The sequence below is a fragment of the Balaenoptera ricei genome, chromosome 3 (genome assembly GCF_028023285.1).
Source record: "Balaenoptera ricei isolate mBalRic1 chromosome 3, mBalRic1.hap2, whole genome shotgun sequence".
NCBI lineage: Eukaryota > Metazoa > Chordata > Mammalia > Artiodactyla > Balaenopteridae > Balaenoptera > Balaenoptera ricei.
Window position 1 is genome coordinate 26,525,844 of NC_082641.1, and position 24,163 is coordinate 26,550,006.

Sequence of the window (24,163 nt, forward strand, 5' to 3'; positions counted from 1 at the left end):
AAAGGTTTTTATTAAATATGTATGCCATATATTTCTTCTTTTAAGCAATTACAATATTCACTCTGGCCTGGGAGGCTTTCTTCCTAATGATATTAACACAAGAAAAAAGATCCATTGGCACGAATACGATATTTAACTGTTCAAATTAAAAGCAGACCTCAAAGCAGCCTTTCAAAGAGAGTATTTGAAATAACTTTTCTGTGAACTAAAGCTGGTAATGACTTGGGGGGAAAAAAAACACCTCTCTGTCCTTTCTCCACTCATATCCATCTACTCTGAGCCAAGGTATTCCCTGCTAATCATACATATTTTATTTTCATCCAACTTTCTAGGCACCTTAATTTAAAAAAGAATCCCATAGTAAAGTACTTAGTCAACACGATGAAAGTTCCCTTGCTTGTGCAATTTCTGTTTCATGACAGCCCTCCCTTTGTATAGTTCTTTTCATCTCTTTACTTTAAGGACTTGTTTTAGACTATAATTATTCTTGAGACCTGCGTTAACACAACCATTAAATCTTGTATAGGTGGATGATAAATTGGGACGCTAACAAGTTGTACGATCTTTTTCTCAGAATTCTTCTTGTTTGAACTCAACCACCATAAAGCAATATGAAGAAATATCTACATTTCAGAAAGCAAAACGTACACACACAAACACACAGACAAAATTTTACTGCCAGAAAATCTAGATATTATGAAAGAGTATGGATAGTACCTTGAAAATAATTCATTTCTATTAGCCTGTTGGCAAGTGATTTTGGGAAAACTTCTAAAAAAGGTATGTCATAGTTTACAAATTTTACTTTTGGTAGCTTTAACCATTTTAAAAGATCTTAGTCTTCCCCCTCCATCTCTCCAATGGGAAATCATTGAATTGGCGTTCCCTTAAAATAGAGGTAACGTGGAATTCAAAGGGTTTTTTTTCCCTATAAATAAAAACCCCGAAGTGAAAATAATCTTATTTTCATTTTCAAAAATGACACTTCAGAACTTTATCAAAAATTCCAGAGCAAGCAAAATAAAGATCGTACCCAATACCCTCTTTTCTCATATAGCTGAAGCTGCATTTTATAGATATTTCAGCCCATACCTATCAAAAAAACAAAGAAATTCTGGGACAAAAATCTGTATTTGGGGCCTCTAATGCTGATCCTTTGCATCTTAATTAATGGTTGCCCATGACCTGGAGCACCTAGTATTGCACTTCTGGCATTATTTGTAGTTGGCTAAGATTCAATTAATTGAAATTTTTTGCTGTTGCTGAAGAAAATGTGAAATGGAGTATTTATAAACATGGATACCTGATTTTTATTTACAGTCATCTGAAAGAAATTTTACGTCAGTGACTGAGCTGCAACATCTTCTAAAGTTCAGGATGGCAGAAACACTTGACTCTCAGATGCTTTTAAAATGTTTTCAAAAACATATATGTAATATGTACTTTTTTTCTTCCTATGGAGAAAAATGCTCATTTTACAAAAACTTTCTACTGTGGAAACTTCCTACTGTGTCGTGGAAAAAAATAAAGTTACATTAAAGTCCACTCATCAATTGCTAATTAAATAATTCCTGATGCTCCAAGTGGAGCTATAGCTGAGTTTGACAGTATTTTATAGGACTAAGTTATATTTTGGCTTAGTTTTAATATCCAAGGAAACTCATTTCATAATTGGTAGGTGTGTAAATATGCTGGCACTTCAGATTCTTTATTTTATTAGGAAAAATATATTAGGAACTTCTCTTTCCCCTGCCAACTGAAATTACAGAGCAAGTCAGCATGCTTAAGTACCAAACACACCTTTTTCTAGGGAGAAAGAAAAATAATATATAGAAGGAAAGGTTTTTTGTTTTGTTTTTTAAGCAGGTTGCATTTTATGATATTTCAACTTCATGTTTTTTACTAATATTAAGTGGCCCAACGACTGCAGAATGTTTTATGTACTATTGTTGCACTGCATAAGATCAGCTCTTGGTAAGCAATGGTATCAAAAGCAATACTGGCTACTATCTATTCTCTGCTTAGGTGGCAATGCAGTAAGTGTTTTACATACTGTATCATATTTAATTTTTATAACAAATCAGTGAGGCTTAACTCAGCTGTCTGAACTGGCCTGGCCAGGCCCATCAGTGGAAGTTCAAAAAGGACATTTAAGGGAGGCCTGCTCCTAAGTCAATGTCATTTCCCAGGCTTGCACAGGTTGTGGCTTTTTAGAGGATTTGAGAAATTTGGTAATCAGCTTCGGCAATACAGGAACAAACTATAATAGGACTGATGTGGGACATGCTGATTAAGAGAATAATTTCCTTAATAATGGTAGTTACCGTTAATGGGATATGTACATTTTCTTTCTCCAAAAGATTTCAAAATTATTTTGAATACTTTTTCTTCTGAAGCTACTTTTGAATACTTTTTCATAAAGCTACTGAGATAACAGGGCATATCCCAGAAAGATTGATTTCATTTTGTTTTTCTAGTAGATTATCAACTGTTTTCCAATATCTGTCTTTACTAGCACAAGCAGTATGGTTTACATTAATAGATGAGGAAAATGGGGATTTTGAAAAGATAAAGCTGAAAAGTTGGTGGCATATTAAATTTAGAACTAAAAACTCTATCATCAAAGTTTTCTTTTTCTACATATTATGCTCTTTCTATTAAAAAGTATTTTTCTGTAGCTTTAAATAAGTAAAAGTCCATATTACTGACCTATTAAAAAAGTAACGTGAACATTCTGATTTTCTACCATGGAATAATTAATAGGTGAATGAAATTGAAAAGCGCTTGATTTGATGACCGCAGAACATCAAATAACAATGCACAGTTATTTTGAACAACAACTTCCAGTGAGAATTAGCTTTCTGCTGGCCTTCATTGTGTTGTGGTGCCCCATTGTTTATAATTACACATGTACACTGTGATAGTGCAGTCGTTAAATTAGAAATTGAACTTCTTTGACAACTGCGGTGAAACTTGACAAAAGATGAATGTGATTTTTCTTTTGTTTCCCTTCTTCTTTCACTTATTTAAACATGTATTAATTAACTTGTTCTGGCAAGTGTTTAGTAAACATTGAGCAAGGGCATTTCTTTAGTGGTATCATTAAAATTCCCTTTTAAAATGTTTTGCATGATATTTTATGCACAATTTGACTCAAGTAAACAGAGGTTCTAGTTAAAGTTTGTAAATGAAGGCCATCAGAATTGATAAAACATCCAGCAACCCATTCAAGCACATTGTCTTCCTGTCTAGTTCAAGTCTAGTGTGATGGTCAGTTAACATTAGCCTGAATCAGTTAAGATGTCCCCAACTTCACAGGCCCCCTTCTACTTTAGTTAGTCTCAGGGAATAAACCTTTAAATGTTGCAGTACCTCTTGAAGTTGTTATACAATATTTATTCAATTAAATTTCTTCAAAGATACTACACCAGGATATTATGAGACGGATCTAATTTAGGTTATGGATACTCTGCAAATAAAGTGTTGCATAAAACACACTGAATGAATGAAGCTATCCAAATAGCAAGTGGGGCTTCAATTATTTTTTCCCATTAACAACTTTGTGTAAAAGGTTACACCTCTGTAAATAGTGCTGTCCTTCTGGGTGAGAATAGCCACTGTAGCTCTTCAATGTTAACAGGTAAATGTCCAAAGCACATCCTCCCTTTTTTGCCATATTTCTCCGTGTGTGTTGGGGGAGTGGGGTTGGTGAGGAAGGTGAAGAGAGATGGAAAAGAAATCATTTTACCTGTAATGCAATAATTGACCTGAAGTGAGAGATATTTTAAGGGAAGCTTTAAACTCCCAGTCTTTAAATTATTCATACATTTTTTTCCTTTTAGTGATGCTGTAAACAACTCGAGAAAGCAAAGCTTTAAGTGCAAGAATTGTTGGTAATTAATAAGTGATTTACTGGCTCTCAGGATCACTGATGTCTCTAATGATCTGTTTTTAATTCATGGGGGTTAAAACAGATTCTGCCCGATCACTTCCTTCAGACCTCCGGGTACTGTACCTGAGCCAGCTAGGGGTGAGAGCAGGAAGTTACTCCCTCTGGCTCTGAACTGTAGAATTGGAGCCTGCTCTCCAGAGGTTAACAACCACTTCTGCTTTTGTAAAAGAAAAGCAAAATAGAATGTAATCCCGACTCCAGGGGAGGAGTCTGCCTAATGCTGGGTTTACTTAGCAAGGCCTCTAAGCTCTCAAACTAAGCTACCTTTTCAGCCTGGCTTTTTTTTTTTTTGGTGATAAAAGTGAGATTTTGGTGTCTAACACTCCTTCGTTATTGTTGTTGTTTTCTTAATTTCTTTGAAGTTTGAAAGAGAAAGAGAAATGCTGTTTATCAGGTGCTGTCACTAAGACCCTAAAACTGTACTATTCCCAATTTGAAGATGAGGAAATTGAAGCACAGAATATGAAGCCACTTGCCCACTTCTCAAGACTAATAAGTATTGATGCTGGGATACATGTGGGTGAACTGGCTCAGAGTGTGCTTCTAACCACAGTGCTGTTCTATCCGTGGGTGTCAGCACACCAGCCCCAATGTCACGCATGAGAAACAAAAGCTCAGAGAGGTGGAAGAGCTTGCCTGAGATAAATAACACGGGGAGTAAGAGAGAGAAGGACAGTGAGGCCTAACACCCAGCAGCGCTTCTAAATACCACTGTTGTGGGAATTCCCTGGTGGTCCAGTGGTTACAACTCTGCATTCTCACTGCCAAGGGCCCGGGTTCAATCCCTGGTCGGGGAACTAAGATCCTGCATGCTGCACAGCACAGCCAAATAAATACCACTGTGGTAACTTTTGACAGTCATATTGCTTGTGTTTATTCTACATATCCATGCCTTCTCAAACCAAACATTCAACATAACTTGGAACTCTTCTTAATGATTCAGAATCATTATCATGACTATTCGTGTGCTGGATTTCCTCAAGTGCTGTGAGGTTTTTGTATGTCCATTCTTACGGTCGTTAGTCCAATCATCAATTCAGGCGTTCAGTCATTCTTACATCCCGTCGCTCATGCATTCATCCATGCATCCACTTATTTTACAAATGTTTATCTGGTGTCACTATGTGCAGACTGTTCTCAGCGTAGGAACACAGAGTGTCGCCTATCCACCAGGCCCAGCTCCTTACTCTGTCCATTCTGTCTTTAGTTTTCTGCCTGTCTTTTGAAGCCTTTCTCTGGGCCTTTCAGCCACCCTCTCCTACTAATGGCACTCCAGCCTCCAGCACTCCTTACGCTGTCTCTTTAATTTGCTGTGGATTTAGAAACCTGATGATAAATTTGTTCAAATTTTGTCTGAAACGAGAGTAAATAAAACCTAGATGCTGTTTCCATGAGCAAAATACAAATGAGACAGTGAATGTTATAGTTAAGAAGGAGCCTCCAGATTAGCTGGGTTTGATCCAAGTTCCGCCAACTACTAGCTGTGCACCCTTGGGCAAAGCGTCCGGTCCCTCCAAGCCTGTGTTTCTTGTGTCTGGAGTAAAGGATAAGAGTGGTGGTCTCCATTTCAAAGAACTGTTGTTTAAGACTACATGTTTACAGAGCATTTATCCCATTGCATGGCACAAAGCAAACTTTGTTTGCTGTTCTTATTTAGCTTATACATTTTGTGACAACTATTTTTACCTCTCAGAGACCTGTATTGTTGTTATATTTTTAGGGGAGTTGTGAAGATTCAGTTGTAAGGTCACAGCTATAATGAGCACTTATCATGGACAGCAGCCTGGCCTGTGACTCCTCAGAGTGAGTTCAGAGCAAGGACTCCAGAGTCTGATGCCAGGGCTGGAGTCTGGCTTCATCATGTACCCATTACCTGACCATAGACAAGCTACTCAGTCTCTGTAAGTTTCAGTTTCTCATCTGCAGAAGTTATAAGAATATTATCCATCACACAGATTGTCATCAGAATTAAATGAAGACGTATTTGTGATGTGCTCAGCACAGTGCCTAGCACATAGTAAGTTCAGGAATAGAGCACGGCAAATTTAACTATTATTATGAGCTAGACTTCATATGATTGACAAAGGCTTAGATATTATATCAGCAAGAATAAATACAACATCTCCACTCCTCATAGCACTTTCATGTGTATGAGCCTTTAAAAAGCATCTGTGACGTGCCAGTCATTTCACAATGACTTAATGGTAAACCCAACCATGTGACTCCTTGTGCAGTTTAATAAAGTTAAATCTGTTTCGAACTCCTCACCCCCGCTAAGATACCCTTGTAGCTCCCAGCCAATACACTCGGGCTGCCCTTTCATTGAGCTATTGGAAGAAGACCAAACTCACTGAAATCATTCGCACTAATGCGCAAGTGGGTTTTGACATCTTGCAGTCTTGTTCAAGCATCATTGTCTTAAATGGCTATGCATCCGAAAGAAGTAAAGCTGCCAGAGAGCCTAATGTACAAGCAGGGAGTAATATGAAACCAAGTCTTTCATAGATTTCTGCAACCTAAACATATCGTTTGCTACAGAAGTGTTTAAAATTCATGCCATGAATAGCTAGTTAAAGGCATAAAATGCTTTCTCTTCTCCTTTGTTCACACAAGTAAAAGAGAGCATCCACAAGCCCAAAGGCCCTGAGGAGCCAGGCAACAAGGGAATGAAGCAAGCAGGTTTCATAACTCATAAAGGAATGAAGCAAGCAGGTTTAAAAAAACTGCAGAGAATGTGAGATGGCAAAAGACAATTGAATGGCAATTGAACACACAGTGGGCAGGCATCAATAAGGATCATGGGGAAGCACCAGCACTGATTCAGGAGGCAACTCCCTCCACTCCAGAAATGAAGATGTCACCAGAGCTTCTGTGGTTTCAAGTTAATCCAGAAATAGGCATGTACTGGTCTTTAAAGATGAGTGAGTGACTGACTGCAGTTCCTCAGTTGTGAAAGGCAAAATAAGAAATGTGCAGGAGGCAAAGTGTGTCCTCTGCTAAGATATTCTTTGACAATTTAGGTAGTTGTGACCATCTTACTAGCTAAGACCTCACATAGATTCATTCATTTTATCCTCACAGCCATCCTACAAGGTAGGCACTATTAATATCATTCCACTTTATAGATAAAAAAATTGAGACACACATTGGTCCCCTATTTGCCCAGCCAGTGTTGGGTGGGGCTGAGCTTCTAACCTAGACATGTGACGTGCCAGAGTCTGTTCTTAACCATATTCTGATACTTCCTCTCACAATAAAATAGTTTGGACTCCCCCCCCCCAAAAAAAAATGTGGAAAAAGAACTGTGTCTTTTTGATTCAAGTTCTGGGGTTTTTTTGGTTCCAAGTGAGTATGTCAAGTCAACAAATATTCCTTGAGCCTCAACTACATATAAAACGCCATTTTACGTGCTGTAACACATTTGATTTTATCTTCATTAATGCAATGTCTGGAATATCATTTTAGAACAAGGGTAATACTGTTGAAATAGGTTCATCTGGAAACACATCAGTTTGCAAACAGATTGGCATATTATCCACAAATATAAACATTTACAAAAAATTCGGGCATCATTCGATGACTGCTGCCATAATGATTCATTGGCACTAGAGGAATGCTATGTGATGAAAGATGCCAAGGCTGTTCGACACATTTCAGTGGAGTTCATTACACACACGAAACGGAACCAATTTTACTCAACAGTGACTTTGACATTTACAGAAAAATGAAATGGAGGTTTCGAAATGAAGACTTCATGTGAAATCTCTACCAAAAATTTTAAATTGGTTTTATCCTTATGTCACCACTTCTAGAAGATCAGCCGTGTACTATAGACTTATTTTTATTTGCAGCAGGTGGCAACCTATTCAAAACAAAGTTCCCTGGGTGATCAGAAAATCAATCGTGAACAAACTTAATTGGCTGTAAAACTCTTCTCTTAGAATAAAGAACGTATATATATTTTTAAAGATTTACTTGTAGGAAGCCATGTGTCCGTTTTGCTTCACTCTGTTTAATTCATCCTGATATCACAGTCCTGTTTCTTTGATTTGCTGGTTTTAATGGAGTAAATACCATCCTTGTCCCCACTGCACCCAAAGATAGTGTGAGAATGGAGAGATTTCAGGCTCTCAAGAGTTGGAATACAATAGGGTCAGGAGAAATGTTAAATAGTTATAAATAACCAGCTGTCTTCTACTTCATTGACCATAGAATGTGAGAAGATGTACCAAAATTTCAGAAGGGATTTATGGTACATATGCTAAAAGCATTACTAATGGGTTATGCCAATGGGTTAGGATGACTTATGGGTAGATAATATTCTGTGAGCAGCATCATGCAAAGTGCTATGCTACAGTATTTCTGTGTAACACCATTTATTTGAAGAAATAATTTCATAACAGATTTTAAAACATTCTCTTACTAGGGTAAATGGTTCAAATATATTAATAATGTTGCTTTATTGAATGCTTAGTTGCTTTCAATGCCAAAGTTAAGGCTCTGCATGCCAAAGAGTGAATGTACTTGGTTTAATTTGTAAGCCTAGATGGCATTATAGTAATATTTCACTGATTAGAATTAATCAAGAACACCAGAACAAATGTATGCTAAGTCAGAATTCTAAAACTTTAAAGTAATTATATTGCTTTTAAATCTGTCTAATATTTACTTGTTTGTCTGTAAATAGTATAATAAAATCAGTATCTCAAAACCAGATAATATAGTTGAGTCATTCAGACTGTTATCAAACGTAAGTCACTGAAGAAGCAATTCAATCAATAGAGAAGTTTTCTAATTAGCATATTAATTATTTGCAAATAAAAGGTGATTCCAAAGTACTCCAAGGAACTTGAAGACATTGTAGTTTGTCTTCTCATTCTATATCTCTTATGAAATATTTTTACATTATTAATTTCCAATGATCTAGTGGAAAAGATTTTGCTAATCAAAGGAAAACTTCAGCCCAGCTTCTGCCATTAATTATCACATATTCTAAATTGGTAGACCCTGAATTAATGAGGCCCAGGCTTCTTCTAACTGGCATGCATTAAAATAAAAGCTGGACTTGACTATGTACTCTTGTGAAGATTGAAGTATATATGCATATTGGCTGCCAGGCAAATAAATTTTCAAAGTATGTTATTATCAATGGTATGTGGGCTTTGCCCCACTATCCGTAAACATCTTAATTACCTTCTACACATGACTAAGAAAAGGCTTCTGCAAAGATTCAAACTATCGCCTATAAGAAATAGAAATCCACCCCCCCCCCAAAAAAAAACAGATTCCAGCAAAAAGAAAATAAAAAGTAGAGACTTGGTCTATTAAGTAATCTTTTAACTTCATTGCTAAACTGTCATTGGGCTGTAATTAGGCAGGTCAAGTTTTATTTTTATAGAGTTTTTGATATCTCTAACTCATTTGCTGTTAATGCCATGAGGGGATGGGGGCAAAAAGATACAATATCCACATTGTTTTGTATTCTTTCCACTCCCACTGTCTAATCTTCTGGTTCTTTCCTTCTTGAATAACCATACCTGCAATTTTAAAATTCATTGTCTATGTAGGCCATTACTTTCTTGTCATTTTAGTTTACTTTCTGAGACCTACAGAATGAGCCAGCACATCTGATTACTACTTGCCATATGGTTTTCCTGTATTTTGACTGCTCAGAAGCCAGCGGCTTTCCCACATTTCTCAAAGTTGTGCTATACCAGGCCCTTTCCTTCCTTTCCTTGAACATATGGCCATTTAGCACCTTAAGAATTCTGTTTTTTGCATCTAAGGTCATGTTTGGAATATGGGGTTTTTTTTTCATTTCATATTTTTAGATTAAAATCTAAAATCTGTATATCATTAATTTCAACTATATCAAATTCTTATTCAATATAGTATCAGCATGTTAAATTACAAGAAGACATGTTTGTCCAGTCCCATTTTTGCAAGGGCAAAATTGCTACATTGAAGCTAGGTCTGGTTTTTTTTTCACCTGAATAAAGTGAAGATGATTTTCAAAACTTTAACGAAATAGAAAGGGGAAAAAAACACATAGATTGTATGAATGAGTCTGTCCTCCAGTGAACTTTCCTTTTTGCCCATATTCTTCTTGAGGCAGGCAGTGGGCACAAAGCTTCTGCCTTCTCTGTTTCTACACCGTTACTGTGAAATACTGAATCGAAGTCTACACAAAGGCAAACAATTAGCAAACGGACTAATTCTGATTTTTAAAGTGCTTCTATTCTTTAATTTTAAGAGAATTTGACTTGCTTGGAAATGCCTATTGAAACATAAAAAAGTATTTAAAGCCTAAGAGGTAACCAAGCTATCTTTTGCAGACTTTTGCAAGCTGCTGTAGATGGATTCTACACTTGTAATGCAAATAATAGTAACAATAATAGTAATAATAATAATAACAGCTAATACGTATTAATACCTACTGAGTGCTAGGCACTGTTTTAAGTGCATGCAATGACTCATTTAATCCATATATAACACCCTATGAGGTAGTTACTGTAATTACCCCATTTACAGAAGAAGAAACTAAGGTGCAGTGAAATCAAGCATTTTCCCCAATTCACAGCAATTTAAACCCAGGCAATCTGTCTCCAACATTGATAATCTTAACCACTGTGCAATCCTGACTATTAAGAAGTGTTATATGAGAATTGCTAAGTTATATATTCAACAGTGTAGAGTTTGTTGGAGTTTTTTTTAACTATAGAATTTCACAGAGAAATCTATCCCTTTAAACACCAAATATGAGTGGATCATGGTGATTTTAGTAATTTTGCATATTGAGTTTTAACAAGGACACACCCTACCAAGTTGATACAAAAAGAGCTGGGTTATAGCAAAACTATATGTTCTACCATACTTGGAAACTCTGCTTAAATTTGTACCACTTTAAAAGCTTATTACCAGCCAAGCAGAAAAAAATATGAAATACTTGACATTTTGGTATCTGCGATATTAAAAAGAACTAATATTTAATAGTCAAGTGGCAACAGCTTGTAGAGTTTGCATACAACATCCACAGGGATCGATTTTTCTTTAAAATGTGCTTTAGGAGTCTGCCTTTTAAACAGCTGACACCTCCATTCTCTGCATCCCTCTTTCCTGCCAGCACCGTGGGCCACACACTGAGTGCAGCAGCAGATGTGTAATTCTTCACTGCAGGATTTGTCTATGCAAATAATGGAGAATGTGGAAAATTAAGAAAAATGTAATTTCCCCTGAATCAACTTCAGTGTAATCTCTACTACTAGAAATGAATAGATGTCTTTAGAGGGCTTTTCTCCATATGGTCTCTCAGTCCCCTTTATATACCATCCACGAGAAGAGAGAAGAACCGTCGTTACCTAATCGATCATCAGTCATTCCACGCCTGTACCAAGGCCACATAATGACAAATATAGTCACCTGGCATTTTTCCAGCATGACTAATTGTCACAGTACTAATTCACTCACCTGTGGAAGTTTCAACTTCCCCAGCCTGCTGTCAAGAAGATGCATAATAATGGAATAAAGGTTTAAAAATGCTGAACACTGTGAAATATTTCACTTATATTCCAACAGAAAACTTCCACTTAAACATGTGTTGGGTGGCTATAATTATTCATTGCTGAGGTAAAAAAAAAAAAAACTGGTCATATATACATTGACCTGGTAGAAAAATAGGAGAAAAGGGAACAAATCTTTTCTGACATAGAGGGAACAAAAATACTGATCAGATTACCTACAACCTGTTTCTTTATCTGCACTTATTTATTAACTGTACCAGCTTAATTACTACTATGTTCTACATTACAAAGCCCTTCATTTTTTTATTAGTATTATTTAAGAAAATATGTTTTCTATATCAAATAGTAAAATGAAGGAGTAATTTATTGGATTTTTTTTCAAGAAACGTGGGGAAGTTTAGGAAGGAGATATAGGCATGTATTACTTAATTTACATAAGATATTAAACCAAATTGTGACATCTTTGCCAAGCACTCTGGCCCGAGGATTTGTTTCAAAGATAGGTTGTGTTTTTGAAAATTAGTATTTGTCATGGAAAATTATTACCTCAATTATAATAGCTGACTTTTCTGAAGATCTTGCCGTCGATTGCCCTCACTGTGGTATTGAGGTATATCTGATGTACCTGTGAAAATTACATAGAAACTGTTGGACCAATTTTAATATATATACTTGGTTGCCTATGATACAAGTAAAATTTAGAGAGAAAAGCCCACCAGGATTTCCTAAAGAAATTTGAATAGAATTGTTCATTTTATTCTTTATTCTATTAAATACAAATTCCATAGGTTGTTCATTAACCCATCCTGTAGTGTTAATTGGGTTGTATGAGGAAAAAAGTTTCCTGGTCAAGTTTGGGAAATACTGAATTAAATGCAGGCTTATCATCATTGCTACAAAATTTCACTTCAGAAACATCAATATGTATAAAAAAAAATTTTTTAAGACAAAAAACTTCAAAAAAAAACAACAAAAAAAGAAACCTCAATATGCTAATGAGCATCCTGAAGAGAAGGCATTAGGTCTTTTCCAACCTTATTTGACCCAGGCTGTTCCATCACAACACATCTCCGAAGCCAAGAGCCTGCAGAACAGGCTTCTGCCTCCACATCACAGGTGCTCGATACACTGTAGCGAAACTTCAACATTATCCACTTTCAATTGAATCAAAACTGTCTGTGATATTCTTTCATGAGGATAAATATGCAAATAGAATCAGAAACACAAACTCATTTCTTCTAACCAGATCTCAACCCACACACTCAGAGGTAAAAGAGTAGTGAAATAATCCACTCTGGCATGTTGACCTACAGCAATGCTATTACTTAAAATAGGATTTTTATGTGATAGAAAAGGAGAGAGGAAAACAGCAGCTTCCTACTCGGAACACACCTTCCATTTAGCATATCTGAAAGACTGTTTTCCTCATTTCAAAATTGATAGACAATTTATTTTTTGTTGTTTTGCTATTCAAATTTATGTCCTCTTTTTTTCCCCAGAGCTTATTTGCTCTAACACTGAATTTTAAGCATCTCTAAAAATGCTTAATATGTTATTATTCTTTCCAGATATCCTCTGAGAGCCAAGCCAAGAACATTAAGGAAGAGAGGAGGAATGAGGCTGGATACAGTGCAGTGAAAACAGACACTTCAAGGAGAAGGGTACCCACTACTCAGAGACTGGACTGTGTCATCAAAATGAGAACTTACCGATACTTCTTGCTTCTCTTTTGGGTTGGCCAGCCCTACCCAACTTTCTCAACTCCACTATCTAAGAGGACTAGTGGTTTCCCGGCAAAGAAAAGGACCCTGGAGCTCTCTGGAAACAGCAAAAATGAGCTGAACCGTTCGAAAAGGAGCTGGATGTGGAATCAGTTCTTTCTGCTGGAGGAATACACAGGATCCGATTATCAGTATGTGGGCAAGGTAGGATTCCACTGGGCTCTTTGACATTCTGGTTTTAAAAGCCTGAAGAAGTTACTTCTCATAAATAGATGGGGAAGATGTGGAATATTCCCCCAGTACAGTAAGAATTGTTGCTTATCTGGTAAGACTTTTTTTTTTCACTTGAGTAGTTTCAGGAAGAAGACTGTAGCGAGAAGCTGAGAAATGTTAGCACTGCAGCAAAGAAAGAGAAATGCTTCCGTTGAAAACGAAACACCTACATCCAGCCGCATAGGATTATCATAAATCCTTGAATTTTTACTTTAGCTTGAAAAATGTGGTCCAGCTATTCTATAAAGTAGGATGTATTAAAAATAGGAATAGAGCGATTAAGCTGTAAGGAAAAGAGGTTTCCTTTTTCTCATTGTGAAAGGAAACGTTCTGAGCTTTAGTCCTTTGGCCACGTTCAAATTAACTATTTTTTAACTCTGCTACCTACAGCGCCATCCATTCTCTGACCAAATGGAGCCCTTTGTCCTCAAAACCCACCACTGCCTTAGATTTAGTTGTTACTGCTGTTTTGTCTTATCTCCAATAATTGGCAAGAGCCAGGCATTTCAAAACTTATGAATTAATTGTGGCAAGGTTCACAAAAGAGAAAAAATGGTTATGTAAAGGTGCTATTTCCGTATATCATCTGACCATTTTATTGACTCCAGAAAGTAAAATGAGGACGTATCGCTTATTACAGCCCTTCCAGATTACTGGAGCTGAGTCAGGGAAACAGCTTAGTTATACTGTCATCATGAGTTTCACTGAAATTTTATCATCAGCTACATTCCCATTGCAGAATATCTGCATCCCGCAAAGAAGTGTAAAAAGACAGGGACACAGGTTTGTACTTCGTAGGTTCTCTGTTTCAGAACATGGTATTGATAAGAAAAATAATTGTCATACATCCTTTACATAAACAAACTGGGAACAAACATAATAGAGATGATAAAATGTCTTTATGATCACAGCTACAATTTTAGAACATCTATATTTGGATATCACTCAAAAAGCATAAATTTTACAGATTCCAGAGACTGCATGTTCACACTTCAATCTGTTATCAAATATCCCTGAATAATCCTGTGCCAATATTCTCTTTTAGCATTTACCACAATAAATGAAGGAAAGCCATCCATGGCTTGGGCTGAGGTAACCAGGCATTGTTCCAGTGAAGTGAATTATTAATGTGGAATAAAGTAGGAGAGGAAGTGTTCAGTGAAGGGGTGAACATCAACACGGATCCCCAAGGGTCTAACCTTGTATTTGCTATGAAATTCACACACTGTGTGACTGCTGAAGACTATCCACTTAATTGTACTTCACTCCATTTCCTCTGTGAAATTTGAATAGCACTACACTAACAAGGCTAAAAACTTATTGTAAAAAATAACAATAATCTTATCATCTTTAAAGCACTTTCTACAATACAAATAGCATTATTGTTATAGAAGATTACGTTTTTTAAAGTGCTGTATTTAAATAATTGATCCCCTGTTTCTTTTCTTTTTCTTCTCAAATTGTGATGCCATTTTACATAAAAATACATGTATTTTTAAAGAAAGGCCAGATATTTCAAAATACTAGAAGCAGCAATGGATAAAACCTCAGAAGAATCAGTTTTATGATTATAATTGTGAGAGGTAATATTGCCATGGGGAAAAATTGCGAGCTGTGGACTCAAGCAGATCTGAGGCTGCGTCGCTGTGCTGCCAACTGCCAGTTGTCTGGCCCACGGCAGGTTATTAACCTTTCCAGACTTTAGTTTCTTCATCTAGAGAATGCATGGAGCAATGCCTACCTACGGCATGGAGTTGCAGTGTAAAGTGAGACAAGAACTAGTGGCTGGCACGTAGTAGGTGCAGAAAGAAGTTATTGATGAAAACTCCATTGTATACACTCTATTAAATCTGTCTGTAATGCATGGAAGTGGATTACTGACTTTTATATCATTGAAAAAGTAAAATGATATAATTAACGGATCTCTCAGTGGCTGGCAAATGTAGAGGATTGTGGGAAAACCCCTTCACAATCACAGCTTCAGTTTGATTCGTTGGATTTGGATATTTTATTGGCAGCAAGATAAGTTTCCCTTCCTCATCATTATCTGCCCCTGCCCCAACTCCTTGAAGTTATAACCCATAAAAAATATACACTGGAAAAAAAAAAGTCAAGGGCAATAATTGAAGTTATCGTAGGTGCCAGCATTGCTACATCAGATGTATGTAAGAGGTGTTCCTGAACTATTGATAAGGCATTTTCCTGAATCTGTCTTTCGACTATATGTTTTATCAACAGACAAAGGGATTAGACTACAATTTGTTTTTTACCACAATTAAACATAGACAAAAAATAAATATTTAAAAAGAATAAAAAAGGTTTGTTTCTCATGTGGCAACAGGTTGGTCCACTTTTAAAAGATTTGGAGTAAACAGGTACCTGACGAGATTATCCAAATCCACAAGGTCAAGAAATTTGGGGGAAAAAAAAAAAAATTAGCCTATAGCAGAGGTTCCAAAACTTTCTTGGTTTGCAATGCCTGTAACATCTCAATAATTTTTTCACAATGCCCTTAGGCCAAAAGAAATAATTAGGCCCAAACAACTTAATACGTATTTATGTTCTAACAAATAAGTAACCAAAAAAAAAACAATTAATAGAAAAAATAATATTTTCATTTCGCTCTTAAATAACCAGTTACTTCCTAATGGAATGTGGGCACGTATTGGACACTGCACAACTTCTCGGATTGGACACCGACCCCTGGTTTCCTTTTCCACATTGATTTTCACACGGTACTTGCTTTTTAACACGGGCACTGTGGGAAACCCATCTTCATTAATATATGGCATCATCGAAAGGAATGTAGCATCACCTGCTGTTGAAACTGTGATCTACTCTGAGCTAGTAATTCGCAAGATGTCTGATAGCTCGTGTTGCTGTATTTCCCTCAAATTTTTAAAATATTTCCTGGTGCTGCAGTGAGTTCCCTGCTGCACCCCAGGGCGCCTTGGTGCACACTCTGGGAACCATAGGAATGTGGTCAGATTGGTATATAAAGGTGTACAAAGGCTAATAGAACCTTAAATTGTGCCATTAGCCCTACTAAATAATAGCTACTTAGAGCCTATTCTTGAGACCTAAAACTGAAAAGGTTGATCTGTACATGTAACAGATAGAAGCATTAACTAAGGAAAAGTAATGTGGTTGAGCAAATACACTTAAAGTAGAAGAAAGAAGTTTTTACATTATAAGCAGCTGTTTATATGTGTGTTCCTTGGTTCCAGTTATTTGGAGGTAAGTCAATAGGGATGACAGTGACTTGACAATGGAGGAAAATGTGAGAATGGGTGTGGGAGCAAGAGGCTACCTGGTGTAGAAGGAGAAAAAGAAAGTCACATAAGCATCCAAGAAGCAGCAGAAGATGGAGTCTGGCGGCTGGAGTGACAATGAAGTGAATATACAAGATCATGCTTTAAAATTGAAGCACAGGGACTTCCCTGGTGGCACAGCGGTTAAGAATCTGCCTGCCTATGCAGGGGACATGGGTTTGAGCCCTGGTCCAGGAAGATCCCACATGCCGTGGAGAAACTAAGCCCGTGCGCCACAGCTACTGAGCCTGCGCTCTAGAGCCCGCAAGCCACAACTACTGAGCCCACCTGCCACAACTACAGCAGCTGGTGTGCCTAGAGCCCGTGCTCCGCAACAAGAGAAGCCACCGCAATGAGAAGCCCGAGCACTGCAAGGAAGAGTAGCCCCCGCTCGCTGCAACTAGAGAAAGCCCGCGCGCAGCAACGAAGACCCAAAAATAGGTTAATAGCCAAAAATTAATTAATTAATTAATAATAATTTTAAAATTGAAGCACAAGCAAAGGTAGCAAGACCTTCCTTCTCATGCTATCTTAATGCTCCTCAGCATTTCTCTGTGTCCAGTAAGATAAACACAGAAACATGGACATGGCACAGCTGGGGAGGGATGCACTTGTAAATAGAAGTGAGGAAGGCCAGTTACAGCTGAAATATTGACAACCCAAACTCTGATTTATGAGACAATTCTCAACACCTCTACACACCTGAAAAGGTGGTGGCAGGTAGAGGTATCAGAGTAGAAAGAAGTGGTCTTATATTGGGTAAAGGTTTGTGAGCTTAAGATATAGATGTGGATACAGATACAGATAAGGAAGATGCTATTTTCTAAAACAGGGGTCCCAACCCCTGGGCCGCGCGGCCTGTTAGGAACCGGGCCGCACAGCAGGAAGTGAGCGGCAGGTGGGCGCGCGGGCGAGAGAGCGAGCAAGCGAAGTTTCACCTGCCGCTCCCCATCGCTCGCGTTACCGCCTGAACCATCTACCGCCCCCGCCGCCGCCCCACCGCCGTGGAGAAATCGTCTTCCGCGAAACCGGTCCCTGGTGCCAAAAAGGTTGGGGACCGATGTTCTAAAATACATAACCATTTGGGGGAACTTTTATGCTGATTTAGCATAAGTGGCATCTGTGTCTGGGAGCTTGTTAGAACTTTAGACTCTTAGGCCCCATCTGAGATCTATTGAATCAGAATCTGCTTTTCAACAAAAGCAGAATTTTAGGTGAATTTTATGCATATTAAAATTTGAGAAGTGCTGCTTTTAACAATATGTACGTTGGCCTGGGTCTCACTTCCCCAGAGATTCTGATTTAGTTGGTTTTTAATTAAGTATTTACGATTCAAATATGTGGCGAAACTTGAGAACCATTGCCCTAGGAGAATATTATTGGCAATAATTATAATTAGATGTGGCAAGCTCAGTGATAAAATGGGCATCCCCAAAGTATTGTGGAAATATAAAGGAGAGGGGCCACCTGGGCTCGGGCGTTCACCAGAGCTTCCTAGAGACAGTGATGGTGTTGGGACCACATCTTAAGGGAAAAGCAGGTGTTAGCCCATCTGGCAGAGGGAGAATTACCAGGACTTCCCAATTAACTGGATGCAGAAGCCAAAGGAGAGAATGCAGGTGGTTCAAAACGTCGGAGATTTCAAGATAGAACAATCAGGATAGTGAAAGTGTCACTGATGCTGGCACAGAAAACAGAAAGAGGTACATATTTTCTTGTCAAGGGCTAAAGGAAAGAGTATTTGATTTTATGCAGAATCACTTAGATTATCTTTGGCTTTATGTAAGCTGAATAGAAAAATAAGAGGGAAGCATTGTAATTCCACATTTTCAGAAAACCCCATGCCCCTTCTTCCAGCTTTACATAATATAGCAATTCCTTGACAATAGCTGGTATATAGTCTAAGATTAAATTCAATAAGAAAAAAACATAGGTAGGTATAGATTAGGTTTTGAAGACATGGTTATTCATTAATATAAGAATGAATATATTTAAAATCTCAAAACTATGCACAATTTTAGGCAAAAGATTCACATATTATCATTAAACAGCCCACAGCAACACTTAATTTCCTTGTCTCCTCCATTTTATCCCTCACAATGTTCTTAATCCTCTCCTTCCGCACCATGTATAGGTAAAACTAGTCTCCATTAGAGGCATTTGAGATGCTTCTATTTTTAGCAGCATATCAAGACATCTGTTTTTATGGAATTTGATAAACCATATATTTCATAGATATTTTCTGATGTTAGCTTTTTGGAAGTTGGTGATGGTTTCTTCTTTTTTTCAATCTGAAATTTTTTTTTTATTCCTAATATGATTTATCTATGCTTGCCCTCTTGGTTTCTTCATTAGTCTTGCTCACAATCTTCCTATTTTGTCTTTTCTTTTTTTTTTTCTTGAAATTTTGAATTTTATTTTATTTATTTTTTTATACAGGAGGTTCTTATTAGTCATCCATTTTATACATGTTAGTGTATACATGTCAATCCCAATCTCCCAATTCATCCCATCCCCACCCCCACCCCCTGCCGCTTTCCCCCCTTGGTGTCCATACATTTGTTCTCTACATTTGTGACTCAACTTCTGCCCTGCAAACCGGTTCATCTCTACCATTTTTCTAGGTTCCACATATATGTGTTAATATACGATATTTGTTTTTCTCTTTGTGACTTGCTTCACTCCGTATGACAGTCTCTAGATCCATCCACATCTCTACAAATGACCCAATTTCATTCCTTTTTATGGCTGAGTAATATTCCACTGTACATATGTACCACAATTTCTTTATCCATTTGTCTGTCGATGGACATTTAGGCTGCTTCCATGACCTGGCTATTGTAAATAGTGCTGCAATGAACATTGGAGTGCATGTGTCTTTTTGAATTATGGTTTTCTCTGGGTATATGCCCAGTAGTGGGATTGCTCGGTCATATGGTAATTCTATTTTTAGTTTTTTAAGGAACCTCCATACTGTTCTCCATAGTGGCTGTATCAAGTTACGTTCCCACCAACAGTGCAAGAGGGTTCCGTTTTCTTCACACCCTCTCCAGCATTTGTTGTTTGTAGATATTCTGATGATGCCCATTCTAACTGGTGTGAGGTGATACCTCATTGTAGTTTTGATTTGCATTTCTCTAATAAGTAGAGATGTTGAGCAGCTTTTCATGTGCTTCTTGGCCATCTGTATGTCTCCTTTGGAGAAATGTCTATTTAGGTCTTCTGCCCATTTTTGGATTGGGTTGTCTGTTTTTTTAATATTGAATTGCATGAGCTGTTTATATATTTTGGAGATTAATCCTTTGTCCGTTGATTCATTTGCAAATATTTTCTCCCATTCTGAGAGTTGTCTTTTCATTTTGTTTATGGTTTCCTTTGCTTTGCAAAAGCTTTTAAGTTTCATTAGGTCCCATTTTTTTATTTCCATTACTCTAGGAAGTGGATCAAAAAAGATCTTGCTGTGATTTATGTCAAAGAGTGTTCTTCCTATGTTTTCCTCTAAGAGTTTTATAGTGTCCGGTTTTACATTTAGGTCTCTAATCCATTTTGAGTTTATTTTTGTGTATAGTGTTAGGGAGTGTTCTAATTTCATTCTTCTACGTGTAGCTGTCTGGTTTTCCCAGCACCACTTATTGAAGAGACTGTCTTTTCTCCATTGTATATCCTTGCCTCCTTTGTCATAGATTAGTTGACCATAGGTGCGTGGGTTTATCTCTGGGCTTTCTATCTTGTTCCATTGATCTATATTTCTGTTTCTGTGCCAGTACCATATTGTCTTGATTACCGTAGCTTTGTAGTATAGTCTGAAGTCAGGGAGTCTGATTCCTCCAGCTCCGTTTTTTTCCCTCAAGACTGCTTTGGCTATTCGGGGTCTTTTGTGTCTCCATACAAATTTAAAGATTTTTTGTTCTAGTTCTGTAAAAAATGCCATTGGTAGTTTGATAGGGATTGCATTGAATTTGTAGATTGCTTTGAGTAGTATAGTCATTTTCACAATATTCATTCTTCCAATCCAAGAACATGGTATATCTCTCCATCTGTTGGTATCATTTTTAATTTCTTTCATCAGTGTCTTATAGTTTTCTGCATACAGGTCTTTTGTCTCCCTAGGTAGGTTTATTCCTAGGTATTCTATTATTTTTGTTGCAATGGTAAATGGGAGAGTTTCCTTAATTTCTCTTTCAGATTTTTCATCATTAGTGTATAGGAATTCAAGAGATTTCTGTGCATTGATTTTGTATCCTGCAACTTTACCATATTCATTGATTAGCTCTAGCAGTTTTCTGGTGGCATCTTTAGGATTCTCTATGTATAGTTATCATGTCATCTGCAAACAGTGACAGTTTTACTTCTTCTTTTCCAATTTGGATTCCTTTTATTTCTTTTTCTTCTCTGACTGCCGTGGCTAGGACTTCCAAAACTATGTTGAATAATAGTGGTGAGAGTGGACATCCTTGTCTTGTTCCTGATCTTAGAAGAAATGGTTTCAGTTTTTCACCATTGAGAATGATGTTTGCTGTGGGTTTGTCGTATATGGCCTTTATTATGTTGAGGTAGGTTCCCTCTATGCCCACTTTCTGGAGAGTTTTTATCATAAATGGGTGTTGAATTTTGTCAAAAGCTTTTTCTGCATCTATTGAGATGATCATATGGTTTTTATTCTTCAATTTGTTAATATGGTGTATCACATTGATTGATTCGCGTATGTTGAAGAATCCTTGCATTCCTGGGATAAATCCCACTTGATCATCGTGTATGATCATTTTAATGTGTTGTTGGATTTTGTTTGCTAGTATTTTATTGAGGATTTTTGCATCTATATTCATCAGTGATATTGGTCTGTAATTTTCTTTTTTTGTGGTATCTTTGTCTGGTTTTGGTATCAGGGTGATGGTGGCCTCATAGAATGAGTTTGGGAGTGTTCCCTCCTCTGCAATTTTTTGGAAGAGTTTGAGAAGGATGGGTGTTAGCTCTTCTCTAAATATTTGATTGAATTCACATGTGAAGCCATCTGGTCCTGGGTTTTTGTTTGTTGCAAGATTTTTAATCACAGTTTCAATTTCATTACTTGTGATTTTTCTGTTCCTATTTTCTATTTCTTCCTGGTTCAGTCTTGGAAGGTTATACCTTTATAAGAATTTGTCCATTTCTTGCAGGTTGTCCATTTTATTGGCATAGAGTTGCTTGTAGTACTCTCTTAAGATGCTTTGTATTTCTGCGGTGTCTTTTGTAACTTCTCCTTTTTCATTTCTCATTTTATTGATTTGAGTCCTCTCCCTCTTTTTCTTGATGAGTCTGCCTAATTGTTTATCAATTTTGTTTATCTTCTCAAAGAACCAGATTTTAGTTTTATTGATCTTTGCTATCATTTTCTTTGTTTCTATTTCATTTATTTCTGCTCTGATCTTTATGATTTCTTTCCTTCTGCTAACTTTGGGTTTTGTTTGTTCTTCTTTCTCTAGTTCCTTTAGGTGTAACGTTAGATTGTTTATTTGAGATTTTTCTTGTTTCTTGAGGTAGGCTTGTATAGCTATAAACTTCCTTCTTAGAACTGCTTTTGCTGCATCCCATAGGCTTTGGGTCGTCGTGTTTTCATTGTCATTTGTCTCTAGGTATTTTTTGATTTCCTCTTTGATTTCTTCAGTGATCTCTTGGTTATTTAGTAACGTATTGTTTAGCCTCCATGTGTTTGTGTTTTTTACGTCTTTTTCCCTGTAATTCATTTCTAATCTCATAGTGTTGTGGTCAGAAAAGATGCTTGATATGATTTCAGTTTTCTTAAATTTACTGAGGCTTGGTTTGTGACCCAAGATGTGATCTATCCTGGAGAATGTTCCGTGCACACTTGAGAAGAACGTGTAATCTGCTGTTTTTGGATGGAATATCCTATAAATATCAATTAAATCTATCTGGTCTATTGTGTCATTTAAAGCTTCTGTTTCCTTATTTAGTTTCATTTTGGATGATCTGTCCATTGGTGTAAGTGAGGTGTTAAAGTCCCCCACTATTATTGTGTTACTATCGATTTCCTCTTTTATAGCTGTTAGCAGTTGCCTTATGTATTGAGGTGCTCCTATGTTGGCTGCATATATATTTATAATTGTTATATCTTCTTCTTGGATTGATCCCTTGATCATTATGTAGTGTCCTTCCTTGTCTCTTGTAACATTCTTTATTTTAAAGTCTATTTTATCTGATATGAGTATTGCTACTCCAGCTTTCTTTTGATTTCCATTTGCATGGAATATCTTTTTCCATCCCCTCACTTTCAGTCTGTATGTGTCTCTAGATCTGAAGTGAGTCTCTTGTAGACAGCATATATATGGGTCTTGTTTTTGTATCCATTCAGCAAGCCTGCGTCTTTTGGTTCGAGCATTTAATCCATTCACGTTTAAGGTAATTATCAATATGTATGTTCCTATTACCATTTTCTTAATTGTTTTGGGTTTGTTTTTGTAGGTCCTTTTCTTCTCTTGTGTTTCCCATTTAGAGAAGTTCCTTTAGCATTTGTTGTAGAGCTGGTTTGGTGGTGCTGAATTCTCTCAGCTTTTGCTTGTCTGTAAAGCTTTTGATTTCTCCATCAAATCTGAACGAGATCCTTGTTGGGTAGAGTAATCTTGGTTGTAGGTTCTTCCCTTACATCACTTTAAATATATCATGCCACTCCCTTCTGGCTTGTAGAGTTTCTGCTGAGAAATCAGCTGTTAACCTTACGGGAGTTCCCTTGTATGTTATTTGTCATTTTTCCCTTGCTGCTTTCAATAATTTTTCTTTCTCTTTAATTTTTGCCAATTTGATTACTATGTGTCTTGGCGTGTTTCTCCTTGGGTTTATCCTGTATGGGACTCTCTGCGCTTCCTGGACTTGGGTGGCTATTTCCTTTCCCATGTTAGGGAAGTTTTCGACTATAATCTCTTCAAATATTTTCTCAGGTCCTTTCTCTCTCTCTTTTCCTTCTGAGACCCCTATAACGCGAATGTTGTTGCATTTAATGTTGTCCCAGATGTCTCTTAGACTGTCTTCATTTCTTTTCATTCTTTTTTCTTTATTCTGTTCCATAGCAGTGAATTCCACCATTCCGTCTTCCAGGTCAGTTATCCATTCTTCTGCCTCAGTTATTCTGCTATTGATTCCTTCTAGTGTACTTTTCATTTCAGTTATTGTATTGTTCATCTCTGTTTGTTTGTTCTTTAATTCTTCTAGGTCTTTGTTAAACATTTCTTGCATCTTCTCGATCTTTGCCTCCATTCTTTTTCTGAGGTCCTGGATCATCTTCACTATCATTATTCTGAATTCTTTTTCTGGAAGATTGCCTATGCCTATCTCCATTTCATTTAGTTGTTTTTCTGGGGTTTTATCTTGTTCCTTCATCTGGTACATAGCCCT

General features: G+C 37.0%; 1 protein-coding gene across 2 annotated transcripts in view; it reads left to right on the forward strand.

Annotated features, from left to right (window-relative positions):
* The window catches only part of CDH6 (cadherin 6), a 127,067-nt gene that overhangs the window by 55,780 nt on the left and 47,124 nt on the right, over positions 1 to 24,163 (forward strand). For both annotated transcript variants that reach the window (XM_059916158.1, XM_059916159.1), the window contains exon 2: positions 13,041 to 13,397. In XM_059916158.1, coding sequence (XP_059772141.1) covers positions 13,170 to 13,397 — 228 coding nt within the window. In that variant the 5' untranslated portion in view covers positions 13,041 to 13,169. The remainder of the gene's footprint in view (positions 1 to 13,040; positions 13,398 to 24,163) is intronic.